The sequence below is a fragment of the Saccostrea cucullata genome, unplaced genomic scaffold (assembly GCF_032062105.1).
Source record: "Saccostrea cucullata isolate Sc308-1 unplaced genomic scaffold, CSIRO_AGI_Scuc_v1 ctg9966, whole genome shotgun sequence".
In the NCBI taxonomy this organism is placed as follows: domain Eukaryota; kingdom Metazoa; phylum Mollusca; class Bivalvia; order Ostreida; family Ostreidae; genus Saccostrea; species Saccostrea cuccullata.
Genome location: NW_026927382.1, coordinates 17,604 through 30,377, shown reverse-complemented (window position 1 = coordinate 30,377; position 12,774 = coordinate 17,604). Strand labels below are relative to the sequence as shown.

The 12,774-nt window shown below is 36.8% G+C and overlaps 2 protein-coding genes across 3 annotated transcripts; one reads left to right on the top strand and one right to left on the bottom strand.

The window, feature by feature from the left end:
• Positions 1 to 1,500: 1,500 nt before the first annotated feature.
• LOC134274290 (uncharacterized) lies at positions 1,501 to 3,570 on the top strand. Of its 2 annotated transcripts, none has more exons than XM_062756554.1 (8): positions 1,501 to 1,579; positions 1,919 to 1,979; positions 2,432 to 2,482; positions 2,674 to 2,760; positions 2,865 to 2,915; positions 3,019 to 3,081; positions 3,306 to 3,386; positions 3,484 to 3,570. In XM_062756554.1, exons 2-8 carry the CDS (start codon positions 1,926 to 1,928, stop codon positions 3,544 to 3,546), a joined length of 450 nt encoding a protein of 149 aa, XP_062612538.1. In that variant the 5' UTR covers positions 1,501 to 1,579; positions 1,919 to 1,925; the 3' UTR covers positions 3,547 to 3,570. The 2 variants fall into 2 exon arrangements, with proteins under 2 accessions (XP_062612538.1, XP_062612539.1); XM_062756555.1 differs by having other exon boundaries at positions 1,531 to 1,566.
• A 5,269-nt stretch (positions 3,571 to 8,839) lies between these two features.
• LOC134274292 (BTB/POZ domain-containing protein 6-B-like) lies at positions 8,840 to 10,742 on the bottom strand. The gene is made up of 2 exons (XM_062756557.1): positions 10,332 to 10,742; positions 8,840 to 10,103 (listed from the first exon to the last, which is right to left on the bottom strand). The coding sequence occupies exons 1-2, from the start codon at positions 10,631 to 10,633 to the stop codon at positions 8,987 to 8,989; spliced, it is 1,419 nt and encodes a 472-aa protein (XP_062612541.1). The 5' UTR covers positions 10,634 to 10,742; the 3' UTR covers positions 8,840 to 8,986.
• Between the last annotated feature and the right edge of the window lie 2,032 nt (positions 10,743 to 12,774).

Here is a 12,774-nt window from a genome sequence, read left to right as displayed (position 1 = left end):
CATTAAGAAATATGATGATGAAAATTAAAACATGTTTTATAAATAAGTGAAAATGTCACATGATTAAAGGGGTTTTACCATCCTACAAACATAAGGGGAAAAAGGGAATTGGTTGTCTTCCAGTAGGTGAAAAGCAAATAACACGAATCTATGTCATCTATAAATAAAATATTTTAATTATTTTTGATTCATTGTGAAATTGCAGGTGTTATATCTGCCTTGAAAATCTGTATTAAAATTATAGTTATATACAAGCTATATTGCTGATTTGTATGATGTATATGTCTGTATTCATTTTCTGTTAAAATCAAACAAAAAAATATTTAAAAAGATAATAGTTTTTAGAACTTGTAAACTAATTAGGCCCACTGGAACCTTTGACCCTTTACAACAGAGAAAAGATGCTGTATCTAAGAATGGATTTTATTGAAAATCAGTAAGATGCATTGTTTTAGATTTTAAGTCATATTCTTGTGACAAGTACAAGAGCCAGAGTCCCATGGAACATATTGCATGGTTACCAGCTGTCTGTGCAGAAATCACTTCAATATTGATACATTTAAACTAATATATTTACATCCACTGAATATTTTCCCCTTTATTTCTTAAGAAAACCCATTGCGTTAATCACTACATGAACTACATTCTAGGCATGTCGCCTGTACAGATTTCTAGATCAGTGGCTGTTCCATCAATGAAACGTATAAAGACATTCGCATCATTAATACAATAATTAATCCTTTTAATCCTACTTTAAATGATTATTTAAACAGATATAAATATAAACAATAAAATGTCTTTCTTTGATTGTTATTACTGGAATTAACGATTGCAGCAATTGCAGAAAAAAATTTACATAACCTGCTTACGCGGGTTATGTATTTTTTCTGCAACAGCTGCTTCTGTTAATTCCAGTAATTACAAACAAAGAAAGCATTTTATTGTTTGAATGTAGTCTCAAACTTCTTGTACATTAATGAGGGGCATGAATTGAGCAAACTTGAATCTACACTCTCTGAGGATATTTTATGCCATTGCTTCCATGTATCAGTATGACTATCTTTGGCCACAGGAGTTCGCGTACCTATCAATTTTGCCGAAATTTTAGTTAAATAAAAAAGATACGTAATACCTATAATAATAACAGTGTTATTATTATACGTATTACGTATTTTTTTATTTAATGAAAATTTTGGTATAATTGATAGGTACACGAACTCCTGTGCTTTGGCTTTGCTGTTCTTGGAAAGTTTTAATTATATCCCAAGAAAATCATATATCTTTTATTAATTAGACATGTGGTTATTTTTTCTTGTAATAAGAAAAATATAATATGAAGCTTCTGTGGTTCAGAATGGGTCAGGTTATATTTTTTCATATTTCAAAAAAATCAATCCATCAACAATCTGTTTAGAGTTATCGTCCTTACTGTCTATCACGTGACGTCACAAAGCCATGACGTCATAATAGACTGGTTTCTCACTCAATCGATTTGGCGAGGAGCCTTTTTCCAAAATTCAGAGTTTTCGGTGCAATATAGGTATTTGCAGTACGAAGCTGAGGAAGGTTTTGTATTAACGTAAGTAAAGATTAAGAATATTGGTTTAAGAAATTACATATAATTATCTTGAAGGATACGAAGAGAAAATGTTGTGGCAACTCGATTATATATATACTTTAATATAATAATAATTAACCTGTCCTGTCAATATCATTTTATATGTAAGTCATCAAAGTAATCAAGTTTTGAGATTATTTGCCATGTGAAGCAGAAAAGAAGTGATTTCTAAACATAATACTTGCAAATAATGACAATTTTACTCTCTTGTTTACCAGTCATATTTTGATTTGCAATTTTTACCGCTTTCTCCTTTTTTATCGTCTAATCCTCTAAAAAGAAATGCTGTTTTTTAAACAGTTAAAAAATGGATTCAAATGCGGGTCCATCGTCGGCTGAATCCCACCTTGGGAAAAGCAAGGTATGTGAATTCAAAATCAATTTTCTGTTACCTTAATTTATTGCAAACAATTTTTAACATTTTGTATAAAAAAAGGAGGTGGTGTACAAAATGTTTACAATCAGTTATACTGTCCCTTTATACTCATATCCAATGCAATCCTTGCCCCGACTCTTTTTATAACTTTTTCTATGTTTTTGTTTTAAATAATTGTTTTGAAATATTCGTAATTTTTTTTAAATTAATACTCGGCTAAAAACAATTTAACACAAGACTCTAGGTTGGCTTATTTGATCTTTTTTTTTATATAAAATAAGAAGCAAATTTTGAGAGGGAATAAATATTTTCAAGATTTGTAACACGGGTTTGGATTGAGGATTAAGATTTACATAGGTTTAGTAAGTGTATTATTTATATACATGTAATTTAGAATCAAATAAGTTCCTTTCATTATTTATTGTTATTGTTTGCAGCAGGATGAGGAGGAAGAGATGAATAGTGTTCCTTTGGAGAGGAATGAACTGGTAAATTCATTGGGAAAAATAGATTAACAATGTTTTACTTACTGGGCAAACTATACTAAATACAGAATATATATAATACGTGTATAATAAATATGGTTTTAATAACTGTTTTATCATTTATTAAAAGAAATTATGAAAGGAAACTGTAACTGATAAAGCCAATGATAGACAAATTTAATTCTCTTGTTCAGTCCACCAAAGCCTCCATGATGATCATGATGGTCGAACACGATGACACTGATGATGAAGACGAAAGTCCTGAAGAACTGGACCAGGCTGTATGATTATTTATCTAAACTAAGGCTCTGTAAATAGATAAATATACTCACTATTTTCTTACAAATTAAACTTTGTCCACTAACTCAGTTATTTTATGTTTCAGACGTTGTCCAGTATGTGCACGCTACCTGCCGAGATTGTTTTGGAAGAACGGGTAATAAATTGAATATAAATGTTTTTTTTTATATGGAATCTAGATTTTATTAAATATGTATAAATGAACTTTGAGCTGCTTCTTAATCTATGAAATGTTTCAGGCTAGACAACTTTCAGAGCTTAGCATGAAAGAAGCACTTGCTGAAGAATTATTTAAATTTGAGGTAAATACTAGTACTCAGGTTCACCGTACTGATTTTCAATTTTAAAATTCTATCAAAAAGAAATTGTTAATAAATTTGAACCTCTACAAATCTATTTTTTTAAAAAGTGTTTTGGTACAAAAATTGAGAAAATGATGAAAAAAAAATTCTATCAATTATGATTACAAGTACATGTTGCCATTATGATAAAATAATTATATACTATAAATTTAACTTCTTTACAGATCAGTAGAATGTCCCTCATTGCTATACATTCCGCTTTCTCCGCTGCTGTATCAGACGAGAGTCGCCCAGCTAAACGCAAGGTGAGTTTCTATCTTAAACTTTTTCATCTTGATTACTTCGTTGATGTATTAAATGCAAATATCAATGATTGTTTGATATCTTTTTTTCCCATTTCAGCCAAACATCTTCAGAAGATTTGTTTCGTGCTGTTGTTCTTGCCTAGGTAGAAGGAACCGTTAATGTTTTAATTTTTGTATTGTTAGCTAATGTTTTAAATTAAAATATTTTTTAAAATATTTTTTCTCTTCTATGGTCAGTTTACGTAAAAAAAAAAAGAAAGAAAGAAAGCTTCCCTTAAAGTACCCCCCCCCCACCCCGAGGATACCAAAATCGGTAAGAAAAAAATGCATACACTGTACGGGCATATAACATAAGTGCATTTGAAATACAAGTATATTTTTAAAAGATAAATAAAAATGACTATTTTAGAAACTAAAGCCGGGTTGGGGTGCTGTATAACGCGAGGCTGGTCTTCCCCAGGAGCGAAACTTCATTCTACAGTATACCAGTCTTCAGGAGAGAGACCTACGGGAAGAGGCCCCACTGTATAGCCAGCCTCCCGCTTAGAAGGCCCACTGTATAGCCAGCCTCCCGCTTAGAAGGCCCACTGTATAGCCAGCCTTCCGCTTAGAAGGCCCACTGTATAGCCAGCCTTCCGCTTAGAAGGCCAGGAAAAGGGCCAACTATATACAGCCAGCCTTCAGGAAAAAAGACCACAGTATATCCAGACTTCCGGAAAGGAGGCTCCCTGTGTATACAGCTCTCCAGGAAATATGTCACCCGAGTGGCACAGGAGTTAGAGCGTCTGCTCTAGAAGGATATGGAGATAACGAACAGTATTCAATATCAAAGTCCATAAAACAATACAAAATAGGAGCAGAGCATATAAGGACCTCAGAAACATCAAAGGTGGGATCAGGTGCCATGGAGGAGTGAGCATCCCCTGCTGACCGGTCACACCCGCTATGTGCTCCTTGTCATGATCTTGAAATAACGGAAAATCTGTCGTCAATTTAATGTATATATAATGGACTAACAATTCGTATGAAAAACGTCAGTCAGCATTTGACTCAATAATAAATTGTATTTGTTGACAAGGTCATTGTATCGACCATAGAACTTACGAAATGACGACTTTAAACGAGACTGCTGATATTCTTGTTTCATCAACTTGCTTGTCAATAATTTACCTCGATTTAGAAATTGTTCATACGTAGAGCATGCTCTTGCGTATTGAATCAACTGAGATATATACACTCCGTATGCAGGTGATGAAGGTATATTGCTGCATAAGTAAGGGAAGCTGACGATAGAAAAGTTAAAGTCGTCACGTTTACCATATAACTTGGTTGTTAGGTTACCATTAACGTCTTTTTCAAGTTAAATATCCAAGTATGAAACAGAGGTGTCAGACTTTATAGTATCTTTTATCTCAAGCTCTCCTGGATATATCGTATCGACGTAGGAATGGACATTACCATTGTTAATTGACAATACGTCGTCGATATATCTGAAGGTCGAGTTGAAGGCCACAGCAAGTGTTTTCTTCTTTTCAAGCATAAGATTTTGCACAAATTCTGCTTCATATGAATATGAAAATAGGTCTGCTAACAACGGAGCGCAATTGGTTCCCATGGGAAATCCAATAGATTGTTGGAAGACCTGGTCTCAAAAAACCACACAGATATTGTCAATCAGAAACTCAAGCTCTTCTTGATGTCAACTTCAGAGTACTTGAGTGTGCAATCAGAATCTTTTTTAAGAGTTTTTTTTCTAGAGTACATTGTACTAGTATTTAAATGAGGGATTGTTCCTTACGTCGTGGGTTCGAATTCCACTATGGGACGTGAAGACCGGTCCTTCGAATGAGACCGTATGTAGAAACCAAGGTCACAGTATTGGACAAAATTTGCAGTTCTCCAAATGGCAAGTAGTGGCGTATGAGTGAAATATTCTCAAGATACAATCAATAACTCGATCCCCAGAAGGAAGGCGCAATGTAAAGCCAGCTCTCCGGGAATAAGCTTTACTGTATAACTAGCCTTCCAGGAATAAGTCCCACTGTATAGTCAACGTTACGGTAAGAGGGTTCACTGTAAAGCAAGCCCTTCCGACAAGAAAGCCAACTATATAGCCAGCCTTCCGGGAAGAAGGCCGACTGTATACCCAGCATATAATACGGAAAGAGGATCCAAAGTATAACCAGCCTTCCGACAAGAAAGCCAACTGTATAACCAGCATTATGGGAAGAAGACCCTCTGTACAGCCAGTCTTCCGAGGAAAAGGCCACTGTATAGCCAACCTTCCGGGAAGAAGACCAACTGTATAGCCAATCTTACGAGAAGAGGGTCAATTGTTCCAGCCTTACGAGAACAAGGGCCACTATATAGCCAGCCTTAGGGGAAGAGGGTCCATTGTATATCCAGCCCTATACCCACTGTAAATCCACCTTCCGGAAAGAAGGCCCAATGTATATCCAATCTTACGGGTAGAAAATCTATTGTATAGCCAGCCTTACGGAAAGAGGGTCCATTGACTCCATTGTATAACCAGCCTTACGAGAATAAGTTCCACTGTATAGCCGGCCTTATTTGAAGAAACTCCATTATATAGCCAGCCCTACGGAATTAATGCCCACTGTATAGCCAGTCTTACGGGAAAAGAATCCATTGTATAGCAAGCCTTACGGGAAGAGGCTCCATTGTAAAACCAGTCTTACGGGAATAAGGCCCACTGTATAGCCAGCCTTACTGGAAGATGGTCCACTGTATAGCAAGCCCTTCCGGGATGACGGCCATTGTATAGCCATCCTTACGGGAATAATGCCTACTGAATAGCCATCCTAATGGGAAAATATACATAATTTGGGGGTCCATTGTATAGCCAGTCTTACGTGAAAAATACCCATTGTATAACTAGTCTGCCCGGAAGAGGCCCACTGCATAGCGTGCCTTTCGGGAAGAAGGTCATCTTATATCTTGCTTTCCGGGAAGAATTTCTCTATCTACCTATTTTTATATCCCCGCTTGAAGAGCAGGAGGGTATATAGTAATCGTTATATCCGTCTGTCCGTCTGTTACGCTTTGGGGTACCCATCTCTTATCCGCAACTCCTCTCATACCACTGAATGAAATTTGATGAGACTTTCACGGAATCTTTATTACATATTGTCATTGTGCACCTCTTATTTTACTTTTTGATCGGACACACAATTTGGGTTTCCTATAGCAAGACATGGACACTGCTATTACATTCATATTGGAAGAGGGGGTGTCATTTAGCTAGCCCATTGCTCACAGTACCTCTAGTTTTTTACCTTGTGTCAAGATAGGGCAAGCTAACATATTATTATAGTCAGACTGATGTGAAAAAGGCCCGCTGATTGACTGTACAGTCAGCTATCCAGGAACAAGTCCCACTGTATAGTCAACGTTACGAGAAGAGGGTCCACAGTGTATAGCAGGCCCTTCTGACAAGAAAGCCAACTTTATAGTCAGACTTACGGGAAGAAGTCCAACCGTATAACCAGCATTACGGAAAGAGGATCCATTGTATAATGAGTATTACGAGAAGAGAATCCATTGTATATCTAGCTCTATGGAAATAATGCCCACTGTATATCTAGTCTTCCGGGAAGAAGGTCCATTATACAGCCAGCCTTACTGAAAGACGGCTATTGTATAGCCACCTTACGGGAATAATGCCCACTGTATAACTAGTCTAGCCTGGAAGAGGCCCACTGTATAGCGTGCATTTCGGGAAGAAGGTCATCGTATATACCCGGTATTGCTTTCCGGGAAGAATTTCTCTTCCTATTATATACTGTCCACTGTATAGTCAGCCTTCCGGGAAGACGGCCATTGTATAGTCACCTTACGGGAATAATGCCCACTGTATAACTAGTCTAGCCTGGAAGAGGCCCACTGTATAGCGTGCCTTTCAGGAAGGTCATCGCATATACCCGGTATTGCTTTCCGGGAAGACAGCCATTGTATAGCCATCCTTACGGGAATAATGCCTACTGAATACAGCGATCCTAACGGGAAAATGATCCTTTGTATAGCCAGTCTTACGGGAATAATGCCCACTGTATAACTAGTCTAGCCTGGAAGAGGTCCACTGTATAGAGTGCCTTTCAGGAAGGTCATCGCATATACCCGGTATTGCTTTCCGGGAAGACAGCCATTGTATAGCTATCCTTATGGGAATAATGCCTACTGAATACAGCCATCCTAAAGGGAAAAGGGTTCATTGTATAGCCACGGAAAAATGCCCACAGTATAGCTAGTCTGCCCGGAAGAGGACCCAATGTATAGCGTCGTCGTATATCTTGCCTTCCGGGAAGAATTTCTCTTCCTACTTATTTTTATATCCTTCTCTTGAAAAGCAGGAGGGTATATACCCGGTAGTCCGTCTTTTACACTTTGGGGCACTCATCTCTTATCCGCAACTCCTCTCATACCACCGAATGAAATCTGATGATACTTTCACAAAATATTTATTACATATTGCCATTATGCTCCTGTTTTACTTTTTGATCGGACACATAATTTGGGTTTCCCATAGCAAAACATGGGCACTGCCATTATATTTATATGGGAGGCTGTGGTATCATTTAGTGAGCTCATTGCTCATAGTATCTCTAGTTTTTGCCTTGTCTCAAGATAGGGCAAGCTAACATATTATTATAGCCAGACTGACGTAGAGAAAGCCCGCTGATTGACTGTATACTCAGCCATCCAGGAATAAGTCCCACTGTATAGTCAACGTTACGGGAAGAGGGTCCACTGTGTATAGCAAGCCCATCTGACAAGAAAGCCAACTATATAGCCAACCTATTATTTAAAAAAAAAAAATTTCCCTTGAGACAAGATAGGGCAAGTTAACGTATTATAATGCAGGCAAGATAATATAACATATGGCACCTGAGGTCTTTATCTGCCGTAATCATAAAAAATTGGGAGTTTTGGACTTTTTAATTATAATCGTAGTATGCATGTACGTATTTCTTGCAATAAACAAAATAAAAACTAGAGGTACTGTGAGCAATGAGCTCACTAAATGATACCCCCCGCCTCCCATAATGTCGATGTGTTGCTTTATATTGTTTTACGGTAATGTGTAAAGAGGAATAACTCCTCCTATCAATGTTATCCAGAAGCTTCTATTATGTGACGTCATAGGTAAACAAAAAATGGCAATGTCCATGTTTTGCTCTGGGAAACCTAAAATACGTGTCGAATAAAAAAGTAAAATAGGAGGTGCACAATGGCAATATGTAATAAAGATTCTGTGAAAGTTTCATTAAATTTCACTCAGTAGTATAAGAGGAGTTGCGGATAAGAGATAAAGCGTAACAGACGGACGGACAGACGGACGGACGGACGGACGGACGTACAGACGGACGGACGGACGGAAATCCCGATTACTATATACCCTCCCACTTTTCAAGCGGGGGGTATAACTATGCAGTGAAATATTTTTAGACTATAAAGCAGCAAGAAAGTTTCGAAGAAACACTTTAAAAAAAAAAGAAGCTTTGACAAGCTGTTAATGTAAAAGGTTTTTTTTTTCACATTAACGATAGCATTTTTATTAGCCATAAGGCATGCGTTTTTTGTCACTCTTTCATGAAGGTCATTGTATCGATAACGCTGTGACCTTGAAGAATCATATCTGCGGCCTCATTGGACACCATAATTCGTCTCGGGGTGTATTTCGATAGACCTGCTTCCTTGACAACGGTCTGGTAGAACGGGGCCGTAGCAACACCACAGGCCCTACATTTAGAACTAACCGACACCACAAGTTGTAGTTTGGAATTAGGGTCTGCCGAGAAAATGTAATCCAAAGGGATTGGTGCCAAGTTAGTAGACATTCTCAACCCTTCGTATATTGTTCGACTCGTCTCATCGCCTACAACTTCTGTGACGATAATTTTTATCTCCGGGCCTTGTTCTGTCTTGTGAGAATTGTTCGTATGGTGATACTGGTAGAAATTTACATCAAGTGATTTACTCGGAAAAGGAAGGAGTTTGATTTGACACAACTTGACGGGAAACCTGGTTTTTAAGGATATTTTCTCCCTACAAACAAGACCCGCGGATCTTTGTCCCATAGATCCATACAGATTTTGAACCTTCACTTCGTTCGGAGCATTCTCAAACCTAGCGCCTTTCTGAAATTTTTCGGCACCCCCTTCGAATTTATGCAGCGTGAAATACTTGTATAAATCTAGCTGTTCCTTTTCATCTAAGACCTCAGTAGCAACAAGTAGACTAGAAAAAGTTTCTAATGAAAGTAAAGGTACTCTGAGCAAGTAAAGACTGTCTCCGAGCGATTTTCTCATGTTTTCTCCGGTAGGCTCCATTTCTCTTCGCTTACATTCTTCCTCTGCCCACCGAAGGGTGGCTTTGACAAGGTTTTCTTCCGAGGTACAAAACTTCCCATTCTTCAGGACTTCTCGCAAGTTATCCTTACTGAGAGACAGAAAGCCATCTGATTGTAAGCATTCTGTCGTGTTGAACTCTATGAATCTGAGTACATTTGTTTCTAGTTCTTTCAGATCGAACAACTTGGCTTGACTAAATATAACGCAGGCATTGTCACTATCGACCGCCGCTTCCAGAAAAGACTGGCATTGATTTACCAAGGCAGGGATCTGATATTTTTGTGCGGCATGTAAAGTTGGAATAACTGTGTCACCTTCAAGCTTTATTTTATCCGTGTAGATGAACCTAAAATAGATGTGAAATACATGATAAAGAGTAGCATACCTGTTCATATTATAGTAAAAGAAAAAATAGGATTAAAAGAAATTAATTAGCAATTTAAAACAAGGGTCTGGTGTACCCTTAATTAATATATTATCTTGCTTAGTGTTGATTGTAAACTAAAATCTTAAATATTGTAAGTATAAAATAATTCTAATACATTGAAGTGAAGTGCCATAAAAAAAAAAATACCTGAGCAGAGTTCTGAAGATGTCGTAGGAGATGTCCTCAATATTCACGTCCTGACCCACTTCCTGGAGGGTACCGTAGAACATGGCTTTAAAAACTGGACTCCGGATAGCAAGGATCAGTTTGTGTGCCCTTAAGACGGATTTTTCCTCGTCCGACTCGTTCGGAAACTTGAAGGAGATGTCCGACATTTCGCCGTTGTTAAACATCGCTCTAAGGGATTCGGTCACCGTTCCGGGTTCTCCTCCGACCGACTGTTCCATGCTGTCACTGGTGGACGCAGTGCTTGTACTTTCACTCTCCATTTCCTTCGGTTCAAAGATTTTTCTTCTTTCTAAAATAACCTGATCAACATTTTCTGATTATCATTATGACGCATCCTCTCGAATGCAATTTGTAACGACCGCAAATGGATCTCGATCTCGATTGGTTTACGTACTGTCAAGGTGGCAGTTTACTTTTTAAAAGCTCTTGTCCCCTCCCAAAATTTAAATGAATTTCTGGTATGACATCTGACAACAGGCAATTTATTTATTATTTTAATTTTCTGATATATAGGTCTATTAGTGTGTAACGATATTTTGATATATCATAGTGAGATACTAGTATTCGAATAATAATCTTGTGATATCACGGATTTCTAAATTAAGGTAAATTTTTCAAGGCCTATATCCAAAAATCAGACAAGAAAATTCAGCAAGTAATATGCATGCTTGTGTGTATAAAATATTAATCCCCCTGATTTTTAATTTCTCCAATATTGACCTTCATCTTTCTCAGGCTCTATACCCTTAACCCCTCCCTCCGGTTTGTAATTAAATATTGGATCAATCTGAAATTCAAATACACCTGTACTATCTCGATTATAAAATTTATTTCTTTTATTTATATACATTTAAAACAAAAAATGTATACATGTATATACTAAATACACAAAGTATCTCGGACGTACATTTAGCAATTTTTTTTGCGAAATTATCGAGGTCGAACAAAAGCTCTTCCAGCTTTTTATTTTCTTGCTCTTCACAAAGTTTAGATTAAAAAAAAATATTCGATATTTTTATGTTTTCGTCTTGTCAGTGTGGCAATAACGCGCTTGCGAGTGTGAGAGTGTGTGAGCAAGTGCACTGATGAGCAATGATTAAGAAGAGCTATTATACAATGCGATTTTTGTTGGAAAAAAAATCATGTGGTCTTTTTAGCTCTACTGGTCAGAGACCAGAAGAGCTTATTCGATAGTAATGCGTCCGTCGTCAGTCCGTCTGTCTGTCTCTAGACAATTTTTCAAAATGCTACTCCTCTTACAGTTTTGGTTAAGATACATAATTCTGTGTATCGGTTTTTGGTTTCCATGAACGGTGTTGCTGTGGTTACTAAAAATAGAAATTTCTTCAAAATACTTTCAAAATGCTACTCCTCTCACAGTTTTTGGTCTGATTTCAAAATAATTGGCACACAAGTAGACAACACTAAGATACACGTGTAATTCTGTTTATCGGTTTTTTGATTTCGATGATCCGTGGTTACTAAATATAGAAATCTCTGGGAAAAACTATCAAAATACTACTCCTCCTACAGTTTTGATCTGATTTCAATGCAACTTGGCACACAAGTAGACTACACTATGATACAAATTCTTTATATCGGTTTTTGATTTCGATGAACTGTGTTGCCATGGTTACTTTCGATAGGAATTTCTGTTAAATACTTTAAAAATGCTACTCCTCCAACAGTTTTGATCTGATTTCAATTTAACTTGGCAAACAAGTAGACTACAGTAAGATACATAATTCTTTTTATCGGTAAATTAAACAAAATTTGATTTCGGTGTGGCCATGGCTACTAAAAATATAAATTTCTGTGAAATACTTTCAAAATGATACCCTCCTACAGTTTTGGTCTGATACCGGTATCGATATAACTTGGCACACAAGTACGAGGGTTGTTCAATAAATAACGTCCTCGGTGCTCAGAAAGAAGCAAAAGACGCTTTTCAATGATTTAGTCTTAATAATTTAACTTAATATTCTCTTTCAATTAAAACCCATGTCGATAAAAAATATTATCCAACTTCTGATTGTTGTTTTTAGAACTCATTTTTGGGTATGACCCTTAGTGTACTGAAAATGGCAGATTTTATGATTTCCTGGACTAGTTTCTTCGTTCTGAAAAGTGTTTTTTCAAGTTTGGAAAATTAAACAAGTCAAAAGGCGAAAGATCTGGCGAAAATTGTTAGTATGAAAAAAAAATCACTTTCTTTTTATCCCAAAATCTCCTTTACTCTTCATTGCGTGCGGGTCTGGACGCTGTCATGAAGAAATTTAATGTAGTGGATTCCTGATTCTGGTTCCTTCCTCTCATTAACCTTTCAATTTTTTTTGCAAAAAATTTGCTTTCTAGACTCTTCCAGAAATTAAACTGCCTCCCCGAATACGAATTTTAACAA

Bases quoted from the DNA above. Each gene is read 5' to 3' on its own strand.
- LOC134274290 (XM_062756554.1), top strand. From the start codon at position 1,926: ATGGATTCAAATGCGGGTCCATCGTCGGCTGAATCCCACCTTGGGAAA. The intron at 1,980-2,431 runs GTATGTGAATTC...TATTGTTTGCAG, and splicing joins CCCACCTTGGGAAAAGCAAG to CAGGATGAGGAGGAAGAGAT. The intron at 2,916-3,018 runs GTAATAAATTGA...GAAATGTTTCAG, and splicing joins AGATTGTTTTGGAAGAACGG to GCTAGACAACTTTCAGAGCT.
- LOC134274292 (XM_062756557.1), bottom strand. From the start codon at position 10,633: ATGGAGAGTGAAAGTACAAGCACTGCGTCCACCAGTGACAGCATGGAA. The intron at 10,104-10,331 runs GTATTTTTTTTT...CATCTATTTTAG, and splicing joins ATCTTCAGAACTCTGCTCAG to GTTCATCTACACGGATAAAA.